At 41.7% G+C, this 23,410-nt stretch overlaps 1 protein-coding gene across 6 annotated transcripts in view; it reads left to right on the forward strand.

The window, feature by feature from the left end:
- SIN3A (SIN3 transcription regulator family member A) overlaps nucleotides 1-23,320 on the forward strand; it is a 73,588-nt gene extending 50,268 nt beyond the window's left edge. For all 6 annotated transcript variants that reach the window (XM_072746057.1, XM_072746058.1, XM_025986545.2 and 3 more), the window contains 6 exons: nucleotides 670-839; nucleotides 4,604-4,777; nucleotides 11,098-11,190; nucleotides 11,983-12,077; nucleotides 19,681-19,888; nucleotides 22,228-23,320. In XM_072746057.1, coding sequence (XP_072602158.1) covers nucleotides 670-839; nucleotides 4,604-4,777; nucleotides 11,098-11,190; nucleotides 11,983-12,077; nucleotides 19,681-19,888; nucleotides 22,228-22,458 — 971 coding nt within the window. In that variant the 3' untranslated portion in view covers nucleotides 22,459-23,320. The remainder of the gene's footprint in view (nucleotides 1-669; nucleotides 840-4,603; nucleotides 4,778-11,097; nucleotides 11,191-11,982; nucleotides 12,078-19,680; nucleotides 19,889-22,227) is intronic.
- The last annotated feature ends 90 nt before the right edge of the window (nucleotides 23,321-23,410 follow it).

Below are 23,410 nucleotides of genomic sequence, written 5' to 3' on the forward strand. Positions count from 1 at the left end.
AAATGTTTAACAACTGATAAGATTCTAGCTGCTGGTTGAAGTGATTCATGTGCAGCAAGTACAGATCATTTAATGTAATTTGTGAAGTACAACGTTGGGAATCCATTTTTAAACAGAAGGACTTTGACAAATGTAGATTACTTCATTATTCATAGGGGATTTAATTTGGGTTCCTATTTCTCTGTTCCTGAGAGGTTTCCCAGGGCTGGAGTGTGGTGCTGTCTGCCTTTTCTCATCTGCACTTTATGCTTCATTGAAATAGCTTTATGAGCAAGTGACCCATGTGAGGAATGCTCTCTGCAGGCTGGGAGGGCAGGTTCCTCTCAGCAGGAGAGCCAGCAACTTTATGAAGAAACTTCTTCCCTGGGATGTTCTGCTCTCCTGTCAAGCAGAGCCCCACGGTACCGTAACGATGTGTCTTTTTGGCACGGACACAGCGTTAGAGCCCCTATTAAAGTTACAGGGTCACTCTTGTCTGAGAGACCGCACTGGCCATTGTAGCCACCTGTCAGATTTCATCACTGCCTGCGGCAGATTGAGTGTGTGTGTTTGAATACCTAGGGCTTGTTCTTGCAGTTGCTCTTTAGGCCAGCTGCAGGATCTTGCCCTGCCCTCTCCTCTGACCTTCTCGAGCAGCGTAAGGCCTCACCTCTCCCATCTCTCCCACAGTGGATGTTGACGTAGAAGATTATTACCCAGCTTTCCTGGACATGGTGCGGAGCCTGCTAGATGGCAACATAGACTCGTCACAGTACGAAGATTCTCTGAGAGAGATGTTCACCATTCACGCCTACATTGCCTTCACCATGGACAAACTAATCCAGAGCATTGTCAGACAGGTGAGGGCACAGTGGAGGCTGGGTTTGGTGAGGGAAGAAGTACTTACCTCAAAATGGATGAAGGAAAGAGAAAAGGCAAGATTTCTGTTGGAGGAAAAAGGGCAGTTTGCTCACACAATGGTGTTTATGGACATCCGGCTCTTGAGGCAAGGGGGAGGTCAACGTGATGTCGGATCTGTCCTGTTAACAGAGTGGGAGTACTTCAGCCGCTAAATTGACTCCTTTGCTCTGCTCGGTAGGCCCTCACAGTTGCATGAGCCCACCGCCGACCCAAGGCGTCACCTCGTCCCTGCTGCCTACCCGTAGAGCGTGCATTGGTGCTGGCCCAGCCCCTAACCTTATCTCCCAGCGGGGAACTCTCCCCGGTAACGCTTCCACTTCTGTAGGTGTTGGTAATTCTGTGTGCTTTCCTCATTTAATATTTGAAGTTCTTTTTTGCAGGAAGGGTTTCATACAACATCTTTTATAGTACTGTGTCTACCTCTTTATCTGAGGTTTCACTGGACTTAGATTTGTGGTTGATTTTGTGGTTTGTGCCTGTAGCCACCCTGTGAGTTTGTAAATATGTTCTTTAAAGCAATGATCATTTTAACAGCAAATACGTAGTCAGGTTTCCACTCTTTTTGCCTTGAGTTCTGAATTTCAGAAAGGATCATAATGTATTATTGATGTGTCACTTTAAAGTGTGAAAACTTGACAAAGAAAATTTTATTTTTTAAGATTTTATTTATCTGACAGAGAGCATGAGCAGGGGGGAGGGGCAGAGGCAGAGAGAGAAGCAGACTGCCTGCTGAGCAGGGAGACCGAGGCAGGGCTCAATCCCAGGAACCCGGGATTATGACCTGCGCCAAAGGTAGACATTTAACCGACTGAGCCCCCGGACGAAGAAAGCTTTGAGAGTCCTCATTGCCATTGTGGGGGGAAAAACTTGTTGCTCAGTGTTTTCTTGGAGTAAAATATGGAATTCTTTGCAAAGTATGCAGGCTTTTTTGCCTTGAGTTTGGAAGGACTCGTGGCTCTAAGTGTGCTGCTGCTACAGCTAGAAATAGTCTTTCCTACTGCCAGCATAGCAGCTGTAAAAATCCAGTAAAATTAACTTTTTCAAAAACCAAATACAGGTTTATAAACAATAAGATACAATTAATCCATTTATTTATTTATTTCAATTAATCCATTTATTAGAAGCTCCTGGTTATGATTTTGAGTAATACATAACATCTAATCTTTTTTTAAAAAACTGGTTTTGTTCAGAAACCCAAATACAGTGTCTCTTTTTTTTAAGATTTTATTTATTTATTTTAGACACACACACGAAGGGCAGAGGGAGAGAGAATCTTAAGTAGACTCCACACATCATGGAGCCCGAGTCAGGGATTGATCCCACAACCATGCGATCACATTCTGAGCCAAAATCAAGAGTTAGACACTTAACTGACAGCCACCTAGGCATCCCTGCCACCCAGTGTTTTTAGAACATATGTTCATGCTTTGCATCTTAACTCCTCGATTGGAGGCATATCTTCTCTCATTCTCATCTTGATTGATATTCTTCCAGAGTTCATTGCCGACTGGAGGTAGAACATATATTTCAAGGTCAAGCCATATATTTACCTTTTCCAGAGTACAGTTGATGGTTGAACAACAGGGCTTTGAATTGTGCTGGTCCGCTTACATGTGGATTCTTTTCAGATATAGTGCAGCACTGGAAATATATTTTCCTTATTAATAGTACTTTCTAGCTTTATTATAAAATTTATAATACACGTAACATACTTAATATTTCACTGTTTATGTTATCAGTAAGGCTTATCAGTCACTAGTAGGCTATTGTAGTTAGGTTTTTAGGGAGTCAAAAGTTATATGCAGATTTTTGACTATGTGGAGGTTTAGTGCCCTTAACCCTCACGTTGTTCAAGGATCAACTGTAGTTTAATAGGGATTTGTCTTAACAGGCAGTCTCACAGATGTCCAGTATAAAACTCAGAAAATGGATAATGTAGGGATTAGACTGGGAAGGTTTTTTTTCCTCTCTCACATGCCCTCTTTCTGGAAATCTGCTTCATTCTCATTCTTCTCTCTGTAGATGGAAGTTTGGCTACATACCCAAGGCTACTCTAGCCCCCTGGGGCTTTGGCTTGCCATGGCAGTGCCAGTGGCCTCAGCATTGTTTGACCTTTCCATCTAGATGCTCCTCTGTAAAAAGTCTACTAAACACATTCATTATATCATTTCAAATCAGCAGGAGAGAGAATCTGAGCAGCCTTGCTTGGGAGCATGCACTGTCCAGTTGTCTCTGATTTTATAGGGCTGCCCTTTTCAAAGACTCTAGGAGGGGCCACATATCTAAGGGGGGTGGATGGGGACAGTGGCATGGTCCACTTCAGCAAGAAGGTCTTAAGCAGAAGTGTTTACAGGGTAGGGACCATGCTTTAGATACACTTTTTTTTACACTGCTTCCCCCCCCCCCAACCCCTCCCCTTAAACACTATATCTTAAGCTTTTTCCTATGTTACCAGGTATATGTTATCATAGGCATTATTTTAATGGCTGCATTAGAACCCATTGTCTGGACTAATTGTAATTTAACCATCTCCAGTTGCTGGCCTTTCTACCACTGTCAGATCAGCCACCCTTCTGACCTTGTACTGTGTCCATTTATCTACAAATACACATACTTGTCATTTAAGACTTTTTTAAATGTTAAAAATAAGTAGTTGTCATAGTTACTAGCACTTCAAAAAGGATGTATCTTCCTAAAAATAGAATGGCTTAGTGGTTTTTGAGAATTTTAAAGTAAAATAGACATTGATATTGCAGTTAACATTTTGCTTTCTTGTATATATTTTTTACATTCTCTGGCATTTTTATGAGTAAAGTTTCATTTGAAGGAATTTTTATTCCGTAATAGAAATAGTCGTAACCTATGAGAATGGAAACTCTAAAAGGTTCAACTTTCTAGTCATCAGATAGTTAAGAACATAGTCGCAATAATTAACAACAGTCAGTCGTGACTGACTTGTGTTGAATGTGAGTCAATTAACATTTACAATTTAAGTACGATATTATCAGATCAGAAAAATAAGCAATATATTAAAAAGAGTATTGGCCTAGGGGTCAGGAAGCTTAGTCCTAACTCTGTTCCTTCAGCTGAGAACCCCTGGGTAAGTGATTTAACATCCAATTCTTAAATACCTAGTGAGTTTCAGATTTTGTACTTGGGTTGGGAATATAGATAGACACGGATCTATCTTTCATGGTTCTCCAGGGGCCCTGCCCTCACCTTGGCACACAGTGAGTGTTCTCATCCAAAATGGAAATTTGTCTTCTGTGTAACAGGGCACTCTTCCCAGGGTAGTTGTGTAGATCAAATGAGAATGTGTATAAAAGCAAGCTGTAAATGGCAAAAAAAAAAAAAAAAAAAAAAAAAGGCACCATAAAAACAGGAAACTATGAGAATTTTCTTTCACGTAAAAAAATTTTTTTACAGTTCCTTAGAACTTTAATCAGCACACTAACATGAGCTGCCTGTGGTTTTGCTTTTAAACAGATAGGAAAGCTTTACTCATGGACCAGTGATACTGTTGAAGATTTAGGCTTAGTTATTCTCCAAGAATATAAAATACTGGTTTTGTGTGATTTCATTTTCTAAAATAACCAACCGAAAAACTGAGCTGAATAACCGAAACTATCAAAGGAAGGGTGAGTGTCTGACAGGGAGAAGTATTTTCTTGGTTCACTGATGATTTGCCTTTGCTTGATTCTAGCTGCAGCACATCGTGAGTGATGAGATCTGTGTGCAGGTGACTGACCTTTATCTGGCTGAAAACAATAATGGGGCCACCGGAGGCCAGCTGAACACGCAGACTTCCAGGAGTCTCCTGGAATCAACATATCAGCGGAAGGCTGAGCAACTCATGTCAGATGAGAATTGCTTTAAGGTGAGAGTTACTCATGTAGACAAGGACCATATTGGTGACAGTATAAGTTGTTGGAACTATCTCCATGAGAAATCAAAGCCATACCAGCATACTTTGATCCAGTGATTCTGCTCCTGGAATTCCTTAGAGTTCATGTGAGCTCACTGGAGGGAATGAAAAACATGGAAAAGTGGAATTCTCCATGGGAAGCCTGTTATTTTCTTGCCTTTTATAATTTTGTATTCTGCCTTTTTCTCTTTGAATATTTTGTTATAGTATAATGCTTTGTGAATATTATAATGTTTGGTTTAAAAATGTTAATACAGAGGGGCACCTGGCTGGCTCATTCAGAAGAGCATGTAACTCTTGATGTCGGGGTCATAAGTTCGAGCCCCACACTGGAGGTGGAGATTACTTAAAAAAAAAAAATACTTAAATAAATAAAAATGCTAATACATGTAATCCATGATCATTGTAAGAAAGAGAGAAAATGGAGAAAAAAGAAAAAAATTATCACCCATAGTGCTTCCCAGAAATAATTACTAATGACATTTTTAGGCTTTTCTGTGTTTTTATAGGATTTGAAAGAGGGTATACTGAGCAAAATGGTCTAAGTTATTTTGCTCAATTAACAATACCTGGATTTCCATCTCTTCATGACTATTTGATATTTTATAGAAAATTAGGACTGCCTTGTTGGGCATTTAGGTTGTTTCCATTTTCCACCGTTACTTTGCTGTCATTACTAGTTACTAAAAACAAATAGTTGGGAACAACCTAGATGTCCGACCGGCTGTGGGAATGGTTAATAGCAGCCTTTATTTTTTTAATAGAAGCCTATTGTGTGAATACCAGGTAGCATATTTTGCAGCCCTTAACAGTTAAGTATAAATTATAAAAATACTGAAGTAAATAAAAGGATACAAAACTATGGGTACTATGATTACAGCTGTGTAATGAATATATGTGATTGAACAAAACTGGTATATATTTACATAAGGATGGGTTCCAGTGGCCCAGAATAAGGTTTGTAGTTGACCAAACAGAGAACTAATATATCCTTACTGGATATTTCACATGTACTTAAATGATCTGACCCCAAATCGTCTACTTAGTTGCCTGCTTTGGCTTTTAGCTATTTCTTTAGTTTCTTTTTCTTTTCTTTTCTTTTTTTTTTTTTAAGATTTTATTTATTTATTCATGAGAGACACAGGGGGGTGGGGCAGCAGAGACACAGGCAGAGGGAGAAGCAGGCTCCATGCAAGGAGCCCGACGCGGGACTCGATCCCCAGGTCTCCAGGATCACGCCCTGGGCTGAAGGCAGGCGCCAAACTGCTGAGCCACCCAGGGATCCCCTATTTCTTTAGTTTCTAATCCATCACTTATACTGTTTGCAGTACAGAAGACATTTCCTAAGCTTATCAGGGTTTTGTTGTGTTTTTTCTTCAGGGTTCTGAAACTGTTTGATAGAAGTTTACTGTGTGTTGTTTGGTGGTGAGCAGAATTACCATCCCCACCCACAATGACTTAACAATGCATTACATTGTGTGGTGAAGGCTGATGAAGGAATGGGTAGACTCACCCTATGGATAAGAGTAGTTTTCAGGGGATGCCTGGGTGTCTCAGTGGTTGAGTGTCTGCGTTCAGCTCAGGGCATGATCCCGGAGACCCGGAATCAAGTCCCACGTCAGGCTCCCTGCGTGGAGCCTGCTTCTCCCTCTGCTTGTGTCTCTGCCTCTTTTTCTCTCTGTCTCATGAATAAGTAAATAAAATCTTAAAAAAAAAAAAAAAGAATAGTTTTTAGACTGGCACAGGGAATAGCATGTACAAAGTCTTAGTAACCAGAAAAATTATGTCACATCAGTGATCCTTTAAAATGTTCACATGGAAAACAAAATTCGATACTATTAACATTAAGCTAAGCATAAGTAGCCCTTCAGAACTCCTGCCCACCCCTGAGCCCCAGCCTCCTCTTCATTTTGTTTCTGTGTACATCCTACACTGCTTTTTATTTAATTAATTTATTTAAGATTTTATTTATTTATTCATGAGAGACACAGATGCAGAGACACAGGCAGAGGGAGAAGCAAGCTCCCCATAGGTAGCCCGATGCAGGACTCAATCCCAGGACCCAGGATCATGACGTGAGCCAAAGGCAGATGCTCAACTACTGAGCCACCCAGGTGTCCTTTGTATACTGCTTTTTAAAAACTCAGTTATGTTTAACTGTGTATACATTCATTTTTTTTAAGGTTTTATTTATTCATGAGAGACACAGAGAAAGAGAGAGGCAGAGCCACAGGCAGAGAGAGAAGCAGGCTCCATGCAGGGAACCCGATGTGGGACTCGATCCCAGGACCCCAGGATCACACCCTGGGCTGAAGGCAGACACACTCAACCACTCAGCCACCCAGGCGGTCCCATATGTGTATCCATTCAGACCTTCTTCTGTGCCTTTACATACATACATGTGTATATGTGGAAATAAATATTAGGCTGCAGATTCTATATCATGCTTTTTTTCACTTAGTATGGCTCAGAATTTCTGTTTTGGTTTATATAGGTCCAGCCCTTTTTTTCAACTGCTTTGTCATACTTAAGAGTAAGAATGTACCATAATTTAAAAATATACCATCGTTATAAAAAAAATCATTCCAAGGACATCCGAGTGGCTCAATTAGGCAATTTTTTTTTTTTTTTTTTTTTTCCAATTAGGTATTTGAGTCTTGCTTGATTTTGGTTCAGGACATGATCTTGGGCTCGTGAAATTGAGCCCCATGTCAGACACCACATCTGCTTGATTCTCTCTCTTCCTCTATCCCTCCCGCCATTTGCGCCCCCCCCCCCCCCCCCAAATAAAGATCATTCCCTTCAGGGTGAACATTTAAACAATTCCCATCATTTACTTTCTCAAATAGTGCTGCATCCTAGTGCTTATATCCTAGTGTACATGTGTTAGTAGTATTTGAGGTAGAGACAAATGAAATCACAGGGTGAAAGGATGTGTGTAGGGGATCCCTGGGTGGCACAGCGGTTTGGCGCCTGCCTTTGGCCCAGGGCGCGATCCTGGAGGCCCGGGATCGAGTCCCACGTCAGGCTCCCGGTGCATGGAGCCTGCTTCTCCCTCTGCCTGTGTCTCTGCCTCTCTCTCTCTCACTGTGTGCCTATCATAAATAAATTAAAAAAAAGAAAGGATGTGTGTATATTAAATTTTAAATAAATAAATATATAGACATATATTCTTTTAATCTTTGTTTTAAGCTCCATACCCAACATGGGGCTTGAACTCATAACCTTGAGATCACAAGTCACACGCTTCTCCACCAACTGAACTAGCCAAGTGCCCCTGAATGTTACATTAAAAAAATTTTTTTTTAATTTACTTATAAGAGACAGAGACAGAGGGAGAGGGAGAAGCAGGCTCCATATGGGACTCGATCCCAGGACTCCAGGATCACGCGCTGGGCCGAACACAGGTGCTAAACCACTGAGCCACCGGGGGATCCCCTTGAATGTGTTTTTGTTTTGAGAGAGAGTATGCAAGCAGGGGCAAGAGCAGAGGGAGAGAGAAATTCTCTTGATGCAGGGCTTTATTTCCTGACCCTGAGATCATGATCTGAGTGAAATCCAGAGCCTGATGCTCAACTGAGCAAGCCCCCTACGCTCCCCTAGGATGCACTTTCGTAAGAGCATTTATTTCCCCATCCTTAGTCAACACCGGTGTTATCAAACTTTTGTATTTTGACCCTTTGGGTGGCACGTTATTCTAATTCATATTTCTCCATTCTCTACCATTGACCATTTCTGTTTCCTTTTCTGTATATTGCTTATTCATATCCTTCACCCTGTGTTTGGGAGGGGTGTATAGCTCTTTTTGTATACTTCTAAAAATAGGGCTTTCTCTGGTGTAGTTTCTCTGAAATTTATTGGACTTCCCCTCTATCCTTCAGTGACCACCTGAGTGTCACTTGAGTGATGTGTGAAATCATTCTCAACTCACTGAGAAGCAATTGTTTATTCCCATAGTTACTGTCCATGTCTCTAGAATGTACCTTGGTAGTTACCTTAGTTTTAATATAAATAATACCTGTTTATATTCCTTTTTTTTTTCTTTTTTTAAGATTTTATTTATTCATGAGAGGCAGAGAGAGAGAGGCAGAGACACAGGCAGAGGGAGAAGCAGGCTCCATGCAGGGAGCCGGACATGGGACTCCATCCCAGGTCTCCAGGATCACGTCCTGGGCAAAGGTGGCGCTAAACTGCTGAGCCACTGGGCTGCCCATCCCACTGGATTTGAACTTTCAGGAAGATCAGTTTGGTAGCACTGAGTAAAGAGGAGTATGAAGAATAGGAGGTGTGTTCACAACTGGTGGCAGTTACCATTTGGGTGATGGTTGTGTGCAGTCAAGTAATGAAACTAGTCAAGACTAGGGGAGTGCTTGCAAAATTGGGAGAGCCAGGGTAAACACATGTTAAAGGGCCTAACAAGCCAGGTGACAGGTGGAGGAGCCTTTTGGAGGAGCCTTTTGGAGGTGAAATTAAGTTGCATTTTAAGTAGAGAGGAGACGATCAGTATCACTTTAAAAATTGATTTCCTTAAGCAATAGGATAAATCTTGACACTCTAGGTCATCCTAGATCGGGTAGGGAGCAAATGTTTAGAGACAGTTTTGTTTCTTTTCTTTTCTCTTTTTTCTTCTCTTCTCTTCTCTTTCTCTCTCTCTGCATGCCTGCCTGCCTGCCTGCCTGCCTTCCTTCCTTCCTTCCTGAGACACCCAGAAGCAGAGACACAAGCAGGCTCCCTATGGGGAGCCCGATGTGGGACTTGATCCCAGGACTCCGGGATCATGCCCTAAGCCAAATACAGCCAAAGACATTCAGCCCCAGAGCCACCCAGGTGCCCTGAGACAGTTATTTTCAAATCTGTTTTGGAAGTAACTTGTTTGTACTTACGTTGCATGTTTTATGTTCTTTTCATGTTTTAAATTTTACTAGCATGTAGGAATTTTTAAAGCTTCTCTGGAAGAACTGGCTTCTAGTCCGATTAACATATTGACCATGTGGCCTTGAAAAGTGAGAACTCTGAATTTTAGATTTTTCCCTGTGTAAAATGAAGCAGGTTGAAATACATGATTCTCAAGCTTCCTTCTGATCTTCTGCATGTGATCGGGACAGTGATCTTGTCTGCAGTAAGCTGTTAGGATAAGGGCATTGAGAATCTTGGGATTCTGACAGAGGTCTCATGTGCCACCACCATTTAATAGTTTTTTTGTGCAAAGCATGACTTGTTTTTGCCTTTAATCAGTGTATTGCTTTTACATATGAATTTTTTAGGAAATCATACAAATAATGTTAGAACTCAGAATTATAAGAACTTCAAATATGATTGATACTATTACAGCAGATCACTTGTTAATATATTGATGCTTTGTGTTCCTTACACCATAGTGGATGTGATGCCTTGGGTATTTTATTTCATTATTTTATTTTATTATTTTATTATTTTATTTTAAGATTTTATTTTTAAGTAATCTCTACACCTAACATGGGGCTCAAACATACAACCAGGATATCAAGAGTCACATGGTCTACCAAGTGAGCCAGGCACTGCCTTGCGTGGTAGTCTTCATAGCAGTAGAATTGATTGCTGCTCTTGGTTGGGTTTGATGTTTTTCACTTCATTTTGGCATAAGAAGTTTCCTTTTCTTTCTTTCCTTCTTTCCTTTTCTTCTCCTCTCTTTTCTTTCATGCTATCGGCTTGTTAACGTTTTTGTATTAAGTTCCAGAAATGGGGAGATCCCTGGGTGGCTCAGCGGTTTGGTGCCTGCCTTCGGCCCAGGGTGTGATCCTGGAGTCCCGCGATCGAGTCCCACATCGGGCTCCCTGCATGGAGCCTGCTTCTCCCTCTGCCTGTGTCTCTGCCTCTCTCTCTGTCTGTGTCTCTCATGAATAAATAAATCTTTAAAAAAAAAAAAAAAAGTTCCAGAAATGGAATTATTGGGTGAAATGGCATTGACATTTTATGGTCCTGGCTTTATGCCGTATTTCTTTCCAATGAACAAAATAAGTTTAAAACACTCTTAAATTGATTATTGCTTCAGCTAATGCAAGGGGTATGAAGCATGAAATGGTGCTTTTTGCTCTAACCTTTCATTGTGCTGGTAGCAAGATTGGACTTTGCCTTTTTATAACCTGCCTCCTAAACTTTGGAGTACCTGCCTCATCTCTTCAGTTAAAGTGAAGTTTTATAACTTTATTGCCTCCCTACCTCCCAACCCTTGAGCGGCTAGTTTATAGCTTTGGAGATGATCTTTTGTTTACACTCTGCTTCCTTATTTGCAGCTTATGTTTATTCAGAGCCAGGGCCAGGTTCAGCTGACCATTGAGCTCTTGGATACAGAAGAGGAAAACTCAGATGACCCTGTAGAAGCAGAGGTATGGACAAGTATATTGCAGAAACTGTGTGATTAGAGAGCTGTCATATCCTGAGACTGCCTAGTTGATGGTCTTCTAGAAGGCCAAGACAGCCTCAGGCATGTTAAGAGTCAGAACCTGATGTTTAAAGTGCAGGCCATTCCAGCCATGTGTTCAACGGAAGGGACGGGCTGCCTGGTGGTATATATTTAGGGTTCATGGCAGTCTTATTTAGCCATCAGGAAAGCCATCTATCAGGACATCTCATGGTTGGCAGCCTTTCTATTTTTCTTCTAAAGTATAAGAAACAACAAAAGAGGTATCATCTGCCCAATATCAATGTTAATGAGAGATGCAAGCCATGTGTGGGATATTGAGGGGATATGGAAGGGAGATTGTTGTTCTGTGGGAATATTGACTCCTAGTTGCCAACTCTTTGAAAAATATTTTTCAGATGCCAGAAATCCAGATTTTAATGTGAAAGATACTGATTTTCAGACATTTGCCATTGTTTATTCTTTAACAAAACCCTCTGTGGGGAAATAAAACTTGTCAGTGAGCCAGTCTCTACCCCTTTCTGACTTTTGGTAACTTTTAAGTATCTCAGACAAACTTTGAGTTTTGTTACCTAACAGGATTTTAAAGCTGTGGGTCAGTACCGGGTAACAGCATGTTATTATGGAAAGATATTTTTGATGTTAAAATATAAAGGTTTCTGACATTTTAGTCCTAGAGCTTGCTAGACTTCCTAAGGAGGATGGAGTCCAGTTTCTGTTCGCTTTCTCCATTCCCATTTTGTGTTTATAATCCTAGCGTTGGTCAGACTATGTGGAGCGATACATGAATTCTGATACTACCTCTCCTGAGCTTCGTGAGCATCTGGCACGGAAACCAGTATTTCTCCCAAGGTGAGTGAACTGAGTCACATATTGGCAGTATATACTTGCACAGCGTTGAGGAACAGAAAGTTAAATGACTTTCAGATCCTTGGTTTTTGCTTACTCAATTGGCTCTTCTGTCTGCTGAATAGCAAGGTCACTGAGGACACTAATTCAAGGTTTCTGTGGCTGTTATAACATGCGCTTACCCTGGATCATGTGCCAAAGCATCGGAGAATCCAGAGTTTTGAGAATCAGCAGTAACTTTCCTATATTGGTTAGGAGTGTGTGTCAGTCTCCAAACTTTGATGATTCACTAAGAAGAGACTCACAGGACTCAGCATGTAGTCATACTCACAGTGATGATTTATTACAGTGAAAGAATACAGAGCTAAATCAACAGGGGGAAAAGGCGTCTGTGACAAAGAGGAAGCCAGATGTAAGTTTCTAAGAGTCCTCTCCCATTGCAGCCACATGGGATGCTCTTAATTCCTCCCAGCAACAAATTATGACAATATGTTAAAATGCTGTCTACCAGGGATGCCTGTGTGGCTCAGTGGTTGAGCATCTGCCTTTGGCTCAGGGCATGATCCTGGAGTCCCAGGATTGAGTCCCACATCAGGTTCTTTGCATGGAGCCTGCTTCTCCTCCCTCTGTCTGTCTCTTAAGAATAAATAAATAAAATCTTTAAAATAAAATAAATAAAATGTCTACCAGGGAAGCTCATTAGGAGATTCAGTGCCAGGGTTTTTTATTGGGTGATAGTCATGTAGGCATTCTCTCCCTAGCACATACAAAATTCTAGACTCCCAGAAAGCAAATTTTCAGATTAAACCATATATTTATGTGAATAGTTTAGATACAGTGACCCACTTTTATTGCTTAGGGAATGGTGGTACCTCTCCCAAAATCCAGGATTCCAGAATCCAGCCAAGCAACAATCTTTAAAGCAGACCTTTCAAAAGATAGCAATCTTACCAAAAATAGTAAGATAACTAGGAATAAATGTAACCAAAGAGGTGAAAGACTCATACTCTGAAAACTATAAAACATTGATGACAAAAATTGCAGAAGACACAAAGAAGTGGAAAGACATTCCATGCTCATGGATTGGAAGAAGAAATATTGTAATGTCTATACTACCAATGCAATCTATGCATTTAATGCAATCCTTATCAAAATACCTCCAGCATTTTTCATAGACCTAGAACAAATAATCCTAAAATCTGTATGGAACCACAAAAGACTCTGAATAGCCAAACAGTCTTGAAAAAGGAAAGCAAAGCTGGAGGTATCATGACTCTAGACTTCAAAGTGTATTACAAAGCCGTAGTAATCAAAACTGTATGGTACTGGCACAGAAATTGGCATATAGATCAATAGAACAGAATGGAAAATCTAGCAATAAACCCACGATTTATGTGGTCAATCTTTGACAAAGCAGGAAGAGAATATACAGTCTTTTCAACAAATGATGCTGGGAAAACTAGTCACCTAGATGCAAAAGAATGAAACTGGACCACTCTCTTACACCATATACAAAAATAAATTTAAAATGGATTTTAAAGACCTACATGTGAGACCTGAAACTATAAAAATCCTAGAAGAGGGGATCCCTGGGTGGCGCAGCGGTTTGGCGCCTGCCTTTGGCCCAGGGCGCGATCCTGGAGACCCGGGATCGAATCCTACGTCGGGCTCCCGGTGCATGGAGCCAGCTTCTCCCTCTGCCTATGTCTCTGCCTCTCTCTCTCTCTCTCTCTCTCTCTCTCTGTGACTATAATAAATAAATAAAAATTTTAAAAAAATCCTAGAAGAGAACACAAGCAGTAATTTCTTTGACATCAGCTGTAGCAACATTTTTCTAGATAAATCTCCCGAGGCAAGGGAAACAAAAGAAAAGTAAACTATTGGGACTTCATCAAAATAAAAAGCTCTGCACAGTGAAGGAAATAATCAACAAAACTAAAAAGCATCCTACAGAATGGGAGATTTGCAAATGACATATCTGATAAAGGGTTAGTATCCAAAATACATAGAAAACTTACACAACTCAACACCCTCTAACACAAATAATCCAGTTAAAAATGGCAGGGGTGCCTGGTGGCTCAGTCAGTAAAGCATCCAACTCTTGATTTCGGCTCAGGTCATGAAATCAAGCCCTGCATCTGGCTCCACTCTTAGTGGGGAATCAGCTTGAGATTTGTCTCTCTCCTTCCCCCTCCTTCCCACCCCTTTCATGCATGAATGTACACTCTCTCAAATTTTTAAAAGGGGGGGGCGGAGAGAAGACATGAACAGACATTGCTTCAAGGAAGGCCTACAGATGGCCAAATGAAGTATGAAAAAATGCTCAACATCACTAATCCTCGGGGAAATGCAAATCAAAATTGTAATGAGATATTGCCTTACACCTTCAGAATGGTTAACAACATAAACACCTCATGCTAGCAAGGATGTGGAGAAAAAGGAACCCTCTTGCACTGTTGGTGGGAATGCAAATTGGTGTAGCTACTGTGGAAAACAGTAAAACAGTATGGAGGTTCCTCTAAAAGTTAAAAAATAGAGCTACCCTGTGATCATACTACTGGGTATTTACCCAAAGAATACAAAAACAGTAGGTCAGAGGGATACATGCACTCCTATGTTTATAGTGGCATTATCTGCAACAGCCAAGATATGGAAGCATCCTAAGTGTTATTGATAGATGACTGGATAAGGAAGATGTGTGAAATGGAGATAGATAAAATGGAGTATTATTCAGCCATAAGAAAGAATGAAATCTTGACGTTTGCAACAATATGGGTGGAGCTAGAGTATTATGCTAAGTGAAATAAGAGAAAGATAAATACCATAGGATTTCACTTATATGTGGAATTTAAGAAACCAGCAAAGGGGAAAAAAAGATAAGAAACACTCGTTTAACAATAGAGAACAGGGGATCCCTGGGTGGCTCAGTGGTTTAGCGCCTGCCTTTGGCCCAGAGCGTGATCCTAGAGTCCCGGGATCGATTCCCACATTTGGCTCCCGGCATGGAACCTGCTTCTCCCTCCTCCTGTGTCTCTGCCTCTCTCTCTCTCTCTCTCTCTCTGTGTGTGTGTGTGTGTGTGTGTGTGTAATTAATAAAAAATAAATAAAAACAACAGAGAACAAACTGATGGTCACCAAAGGGGAGGGAAGTAGGGGGTTGGGTGGTATAGGTGATGGGGATTAAAGAAAGCACTTGTCATGATGAAAGTGTTGAATCACTATATTGTATATCTGTAACTACTACAATACTGTACGTTAACTATATTAGAATTAACTTTTTAAAAACAAAATATAGCTCTCTTTTGAAGATAATAGGAAAAAACCCACAAAAGATAACAGTCTTAGGTTTGCTATATTCACTTCACAGAATTTTAAAACTTTCCTTCCTATTTATAGGCAAAGCCTAGCCTATTGTTGGTCCTTTATCTGAGGATGAAAAAGGAGTTTCAAAAGTAGAAAAGAGGTTTTGCTCTAGTAAGGCGGCTTTCTTCCTTCCCAAAAGCTTGGAATTGAAATCTCATGTCTTACCTTTCCGGGAAGGTATTACTCCAATATGGACAGTCCCACACTTACAGTAGTTTGACTTAAATGATTTCTGGACTTTGATGCAAAAACAATACACACTCACTAGAAATCACACTTCGAATTTTGAATTGGGTCTTTTTGTAGGCTAGTGATTTGTGGTATGATCCTCTTGTGATTCTGGGCAGGAGCTGCAACTCCCAGTCAGCCTCATGATCGGGGGTCCAGAACTGATAAACGTAAAACAGTTCTGTATCCACACAACCACTTTGTTTCCATTTTCCATACAGTAGTCGACAGATTACATGAGATCTGCAACACTTGATCATAAAATAGGCTTTTTGTTAGATCATCTTGCCCCATTGTAGGCTAACGTAAGTGTTCTGAGCACTTTAAAGTAGGCTGGGCTAAGCTGTGATGTTCCTTCAGTAGGTTAGGTTTATCAAATGCATTTTTGACCTACAGTATTTTCAACTTCTTATCGAGATGTAACCCCAAAGTCAAGGAAGATCTGTGCTATTACTAGATTGAGCCCTAATCAGAACATGGAAAGGGGTGTGAACAGAAGGGTCCCACCAGTCTCTTCATTCTTTGATTCATTCAGCAGGCTTTGAGCAGCTGTTCCATGCCAGGCCTCTCTTCAACAAAACAGACTTAGTCTGCGGCCTTATGGAATTGTACAATAAACATATCATGTGTTTCTCCCCAGGTTGGCCAAGTTTTTAAAAGATTTATAACCTGTGTTGTAGAGGGTGCAGGCTAGGAAGTCACTTTGATATTCTCTGAGGGAAATATATATAAATTGATAGAATCATTCTGGGGCCAGGGCAGTTAAAAGGTATGGGACTTTTACCCTACAACTTTGGTTTCTAATAATTTGCCTTACAGCTGTTATAGCTGAGGTTCTCGGGTCTTTTTGGCCTTGAGATCCCTTATATTCTTAGAGACTGAATAGTCCAAAAAGCTTTTGTTTATGTGGATTATATCAGGTAATACAGCTTTTTAAAGATTTATTTTACAGGGCAAGAGGGATTGCATGCGTAGGCAGGGGCAGGGGGAAGAGAGAATTTTTTTTTTTTTTAAGATTTTATTTATTCAAGAGAGACACACAGAGAGGGGGGGCAGAGACGTAGGCAGAGAGAGGAGCAGACTCCATGTAGGGACCCCGATGCGGGACTCAATTCTGAGACGGACTCCAGGATCATGCCCTGACCTGAAGGCATATGCTCAACTACTTAGCCCTCAGCCGTCCTGAGGAAGAGAATCTTAAGCAGACTCCCTGCTGAACATGAATCCCATGACCCTGAGATCATGACCTGAGCCAAAACTGGGAGTCTGACACCCAATCACCTAAGCTACCCTGGCACCCCTTTATCTAGTTATATTACCATATTAGAGATTGGAGCTGAGTAAACATTTAAAATGTTTACTTGAAAAACACTAAACCCATATAATATAAGTAACACTTTAATGAAAAGCTATTTTAAAACATTAGTGGAAAGAGTGACATTGCTTTGTATTTTTGCAGATCTGTTTCCTGATTTAATAGAAAATAGCAGGATTCTCATATCTGCTTCTATATTCAGTCTATTCCACTGTGTTGTTTGATTGAAATATGTGAAGAAAATGTGGCCTTACTTAAATACATAGCTAGAAAAAGAATTTTCATATGCTTTCAGATAATCATGGATATTCTTTGACATGACATCAAAAATCTTCCAAGTGGTAGTTTCTTAAAGGTTTGGGGTGTGTGGGTGGCTTAGTCGTCTAAGCCTGCCTTTGGCTCAGGTCATGATCCAAAGATCCTGGGATTGAGCCCCACATCAGGCTCCCTGCTCAGCAGGGAGCCTGCCTCTCCCTCTGCCTGCTGCTCCCCCTGCTTGTGCTCTGTGAAATAAGTAAATAAATAAACAAAATCTTTATTTTTAAAAAAAATGGATATGAAGGGGAGAAGCAGTCACTCCGATGAGCAGGAAGCCCGGTGTAGGGCTCAATCCCAGGATCCTGGGATCATGACCTGAGCCGAAGGCAGATTTTTAACTGACTGAGCCACCCAGACACCCTTTTATTGTTTGGTTTGTTTGTTTGTTTGTTTGTTTGTTTGTTTTAAGATTTTATTTATTTATTTATTCATGAGAGACACAGAGAGGCAGAGACATAGGCAGAGAGAGCAGGTTCGGTTCCATGCAGAGAGCCTGATGTGGTTTTTGATCCTGGGACTCCAGGATCACGCCCTGGGCCTAAGGCAGCGCTCAACCGCTGAGCCACCCAGGCTGCCCATTATCATCCATTTTTTGAGAAAGTAGCTGCCAACACATACTCCAGGATGGCTATAGTCCATTGTTCTTTCAGGTAAAAATAGTGATCCATTTGCAGCTCAGGCAGTGCTCAAGTGCTTTCCTTTGAGAATCCCTTTGTGCTTTGGCACACTAGGGAGCTGTATGTATAGTTCCTATTTTACTACACAATATATTAAAAAGACATGAACTAAGGGACTGGGATTTGACAAGATATGTTACTTTTTCATCAAGGACTTCTTTTTTTTTTTTAAAGATGTATTTGAGAGAGAGCGAGCAGCACCGGTGGCGAAAGAGAGGGAGAGAGAAACTTAGACTCTGCTGATCACAGAGCCTGTCACAAGGCTCGATCTCCCAACCCTGAGATCATGACCTGAGCTGAAACCAAGAGTTGAACACTTAACTGACAGCAGCACCCATCATGGACATTTATTCATGAGAGGCAGAGGGAGAAGTGGGCTCCCTATAGGGAGTCTGCTGCAGGCCTTGATCCCAAGACCCCGGGATCGCTCCCAGAGCCAAAGGCATATGCTCAACTGCTGAGCCACCCAGGCGTTTCCCCCATCATGGACATTCTTAAACCAGCTTGCCTTTTTAAATTTATTTGGGAGAGAAAACTAGAGAGAGCAGGGGGAGAGGGAGAGAGAGAAGCATACTTCCCATTGAACAGGGAGCCCGATAGGAGGCTTGATCCCAGGACCCTGGGATCATGATCTTAACCAACTGAGCCACCCAGGTGCCTCCAGCTTTCCTCTTTTAATGGCCAGAGCATAGCCAGAGAAGACCACAAAGATTTCTAAGGAGAGTTTGGTGCTACCAACATTTGTATTCACCATTACTTTTGCACTACCAGTATAAATGTAAACATAGGAAAAAAAGGTTTTTTATATGTTTCAATGTTACTATGTTTTAGTATTATAATAAGAATAGTTTTGTTTTGTTTTATAATAAGAATAGTTTTGATCTCCTCAAGAGAGTCTTGGTACACCCCTTGGGGGTCCTTGGGCCAAAGATCTGCCATCCTACAGAAAAGTATACAAAGATACAAACTGAAGAAATGTTTTTCATAGCAAAGTATTAGAAACAATATCACTGTCTAGCTGACAGCCTTTCTCAGCTTACTTCTGGAGAGAATTCAGCTCTTATATACCTGCCAAGGCATCCATCGATGTGAATTATCTTGTTAACTTTGTATGTAGAAATCAGGAGTTATGTACTGTTGTTGCATGGGGGGCGGGGGGTGGGAGGGATTGAAAAAATAGGCGTTCAAATAATCTTCTTTGTCCAGTGGTTCAGATGAGGATCTCTGGTTGATTTCTGTAAAGGAATGGTTAAATTGAGGCATGTTACTCTGTAGCAAATCAAGAGAATGTGACAAGTCTTTGGTGAAATGAAAGGACTCTTTACACTAAAGTGAAAAGTTGAGAATAATAGGATAATATTTATAGTATATTCCTGTTTTGTTTTTAAAAACATCCCAAAGCGGAACTATGGTGAATGATTACGTATGTGGAGACCTAGAAGGTTTTAAATCAAAACTACAATCAGTGGCTACCTCTGCCAAGACATGTGGCCCGGGGATAGGAGATGGTTAAAGATTTCTGCTTTTTATCCAATGTATCTCTGCATTTGAAACTTCTTTTTACAATGAAGCCATTAGAGTCATATGTAACTAAAATTGTGATAACTGCTTTAAAGGCATATGATAAGGAAAACCCCTTTGAGGGGACTCTTAGGAATCTGCATCTAGATGAGCTCTGATCCTGCAGGACTTCTCTGATTTGTAGGAACCTTAGACGGATCCGGAAATGTCAGCGTGGTCGAGAACAGCAGGAAAAGGAAGGGAAGGAAGGAAATAGCAAGAAGACCATGGAGAATGTGGATAGCCTGGATAAACTGGAGTGTAGATTCAAGTTGAATTCCTACAAGATGGTGTATGTAATCAAGTCAGAGGACTACATGTATAGGAGAACAGCGCTGCTCCGGGCTCATCAGGTAAGAACCAGTTACTGGAATTTCTCTATACCTCTCCCTCCCCAGCCAGTCCCAGGTCTAACTCACAGGTTTCTTTTCCTTTTTTTTTTTTTTTTTTTTAAGATTTTTTTTTAAACATTTTAATTTTTTTTTAAGATTTTATTTACTCTTGAGAGACAGAGAGAGAGAGACACAGGCAGAGGGAGAAGCAGGCTCAGTGCAGGGAGCTAACTCACAGGTTTCTGATGGTTTCTCTCCCTTTATGAGAACCACCTCTTGGATTTGAGAAGTGCTGAGTAAGCAGGTGTATTAGTCTATTAAAGATGTCAGAACAAAGGACCATAGACCGTGTGCCTTAAACAACGGAAATGTATTGTCATGTACATTCTGGAGGCTAAAAGTCAGACATCGAACTGTTGCAGAGTTGGTTTGAACAGGGCTGTGAGGGAGCCTCTTCTCCGTGCCTCTCCTGGTACCCGGTGTTTTGCTGGCAGTCTCTGGCTTGCCTTGGCTTGCAGGTCTCCGCCTTCCTCTTCCTCACGCAGTGTCCTTCCTTTGTGCCTGCGCCCAGCTTTCCCTTCTGAAAGGGTGCCAGCCATCCTGGACTCCAGGTCCACCCCACCATAGTCTGATCATACCCTACTAATTATGTCTGCAACAACTTTATTTCTTAGTTAGGTCATGATCTGAGTTACTGGGGTGAGGACGTCAGCACAGTGATTTACAAGGGACACAGTTGAACCCACAGTAGCTGGTACCTCAGCGAGGCTACTCCCGGCTCTTTTGCTTTCCAAGTGGTATTCTTGTATGAGTTCTGTTTGCATATGCTGTCTCAGATGTGCAAGCTTCCTGGTGGTTTCGTAGCAAATACTGTGCCAGGCCCTGGGCTATAGCCATGAAATGGTGTGGCATGCACCATCAAGGGAAGAAACCAGTTGAAGTGACCGTGGGTAGCTGGTGGGCAGGCCCTGTTTAGGGGTCCTTTGGATGTGATGCTTGAGGTCTGAACAGTGACAAGGATCCAGCCTGGTAAAGAATTGAGGGTTGGTGCTTTCTAGGTGAAGGAAACTAGCAAAAGCAGTGCCAGAAGAGAGGAAAGAACTCGGCATGTTTGAGAAACTAGACGCATCAGCATGGCTCGAGCCAGAGGGCGGGTGGCATACTTGGAGTTAAAGGGCAGGCAGACATATCATTACTAGTCTTATAGACTGTGGTTTGGATTTTGTTTGTGATACATCAGGACGTTGTTGACAAGGATGGCTTGGACTGCTGTCCATCCCAGTGGGGATGATTTGAGGCATGAAATTGGAAGGGCAGAGACTGCTCAAAAGACTGACTGCTCTTGTCCAAGTGAGATGTGACCTGGTGGGCTACCAGGGTGTCGGTGGGAAATTGTAAGAATTAGATCAAAGGTACAATTTGGAGATAACAGTTGCCTGTACTAATGTGGTACTAATGATCGGAGGTGAGTAGGTAAGAGAAGGAATGTCAAGAATGATGCCTGGTCTTTTTTTTTTTTTTTTTTCTTTTCTTTTCTTTTTTTGGTTTTATTTGTTTCTGCTTGAGTAAATGGGCAGTTTAGGGGTGTAATCTGTTGCTAGGAAGAAGGGTTGGGGGCACATCAAGCTCTGTGTTTTGAACTGGTTAAGTTTGAAAGGACTACAAGAGCATTCAGGCAGGAGGTGTTAATGGACTTTTCTCAGGATGCTGTGGGTTGTAGGTCTGATGAATTATTTGGGGAGCGGGGTAACACCTAATTCATCTTTGTATCCCCTCCTCTGCCTCACACATGGGCACCAAAAAGTATTCACTGGATGGGTAGGTAGGGGCGTAAGCCTGCCCTGAAGATTTCCTGGGCAGCGTTACATAATACTGTGAAGGGAAAATGGGTTTCATGCCTTTCATCTTATGCTGCCTGACAGAATGACCTAATAGCTGCAACTCATTGTGTCTCATTTGGGGTACATTAGAAGCAGCTGGGCTGCTAGTTTAAAAATGCAGATTGATGAAAATGAGGAAATCTGTATTTTTATTAGGTTCCCTAGTTGATACTAATGAATACTAAAAATGAGAAGGTTCCCTAGTTGATACTAATGAATACTAAAAATGAGAAGTAGTTCTGCTCGACCCCGTGTTGGCATTTCTTCAGGGGCTTTATGGGTTCTGACTCTTTACGTGCTCTACTCTCTAGTCTCTTTCAATTTTCTTCTTTAAACAGAGAACTCCTAACTAACCAGTAGTATCAAAGGCTTGACCCCACATCTTTTCCTCTGCTGCTTTAAGAGAAAATTAGGCTTTGTATTTGAAGGGGTTTCTATTATCTTACTTCATGCTTTTTTCCTCCTTGTTCTGTTTTGCAGTCCCATGAGCGTGTAAGCAAGCGGCTACATCAGAGGTTCCAGGCCTGGGTAGATAAATGGACCAAGGAGCATGTGCCCCGGGAAATGGCAGCGGAGACCAGCAAGTGGCTCATGGGTGAGGGGCTGGAGGGCCTGGTGCCCTGTACCACCACCTGTGACACAGAGACCCTGCACTTTGTGAGCATTAACAAGTACCGTGTCAAATATGGCACAGTGTTCAAAGCCCCATAACTGCAAAGCCAGAGCAGATAACTTGAGGGGGGTGTGTGTGAGGAGCACGTGCACTCACTCACACTGAAGAAACAAGGAAGATGCCTTTCAAGCCTCACTGGGCCTCTCTGGGACATGGCCACCTGATGAGTGTGTGGCTGGTGTAACCTGGCACCAAGTGGGCTACATAGAAGGAACGTGGATACCTTACAAAAGCCAGAGCTGGAACTTTTCCCAAGGGGTTTGGAGTATTAGCCTTCCCTGGAGGGGAAGGAAATCCATGCAAGCACAGAGACATGCAGCTTGCTTGCACACACCAGCAGAGCTAAGACTGGAGTCTCCTGGGGCCTGCCCTTCGATGAAGGAGCCAGATGCTGTTCACACCTTGACTGGATGGGCGCCACTGACAGCCTGGGGAAGGGCCCACCGCTCAGATGGATTGTAACTCTGATGGCCACTGCTCCTCCCCTCCCCCCAAAGGAAAAAAAAAACTGGATTGGATTTTTTTTTTTTTTTTTCCTGGTCACTCGAGCACATCTAGATCACCCATTAGATTTTATCTGGGACCTGCAGTTTGGCTTTGGGATTGATCATCTTGTGGGTTTTTCCTGACGAATCCCTCGCTGCCCACCCTTTACTCTCCTCTGGTTCTCAACCTCAGCAACTTCAAATCCGTCGTCCTTTTTAGCTCCCGTGGAACTGTTTTGTACCTGCTTCTTTACTAGTCTACCCTAGTGCCATCCACCAGCTTTACTCTCTGACACACACACACACACACACACACACACACACACAAATTTTAACTTGGTTTTTCTTTTTTTTTGTAAATAATGTACATACTGTCGATTTTTTATTAAAAGAAATATGCTTTGATGTGCTAGCATAACTGCTCTAGCTTCTTGTGTACCATAGTTCTATGTGGCTTCAGATTTAGTACCTATGAACAGATGTACAAGACATTTATTACACTTTT

This window comes from Vulpes vulpes, unplaced genomic scaffold (genome assembly GCF_048418805.1).
Source record: "Vulpes vulpes isolate BD-2025 unplaced genomic scaffold, VulVul3 u000000678, whole genome shotgun sequence".
NCBI lineage: Eukaryota > Metazoa > Chordata > Mammalia > Carnivora > Canidae > Vulpes > Vulpes vulpes.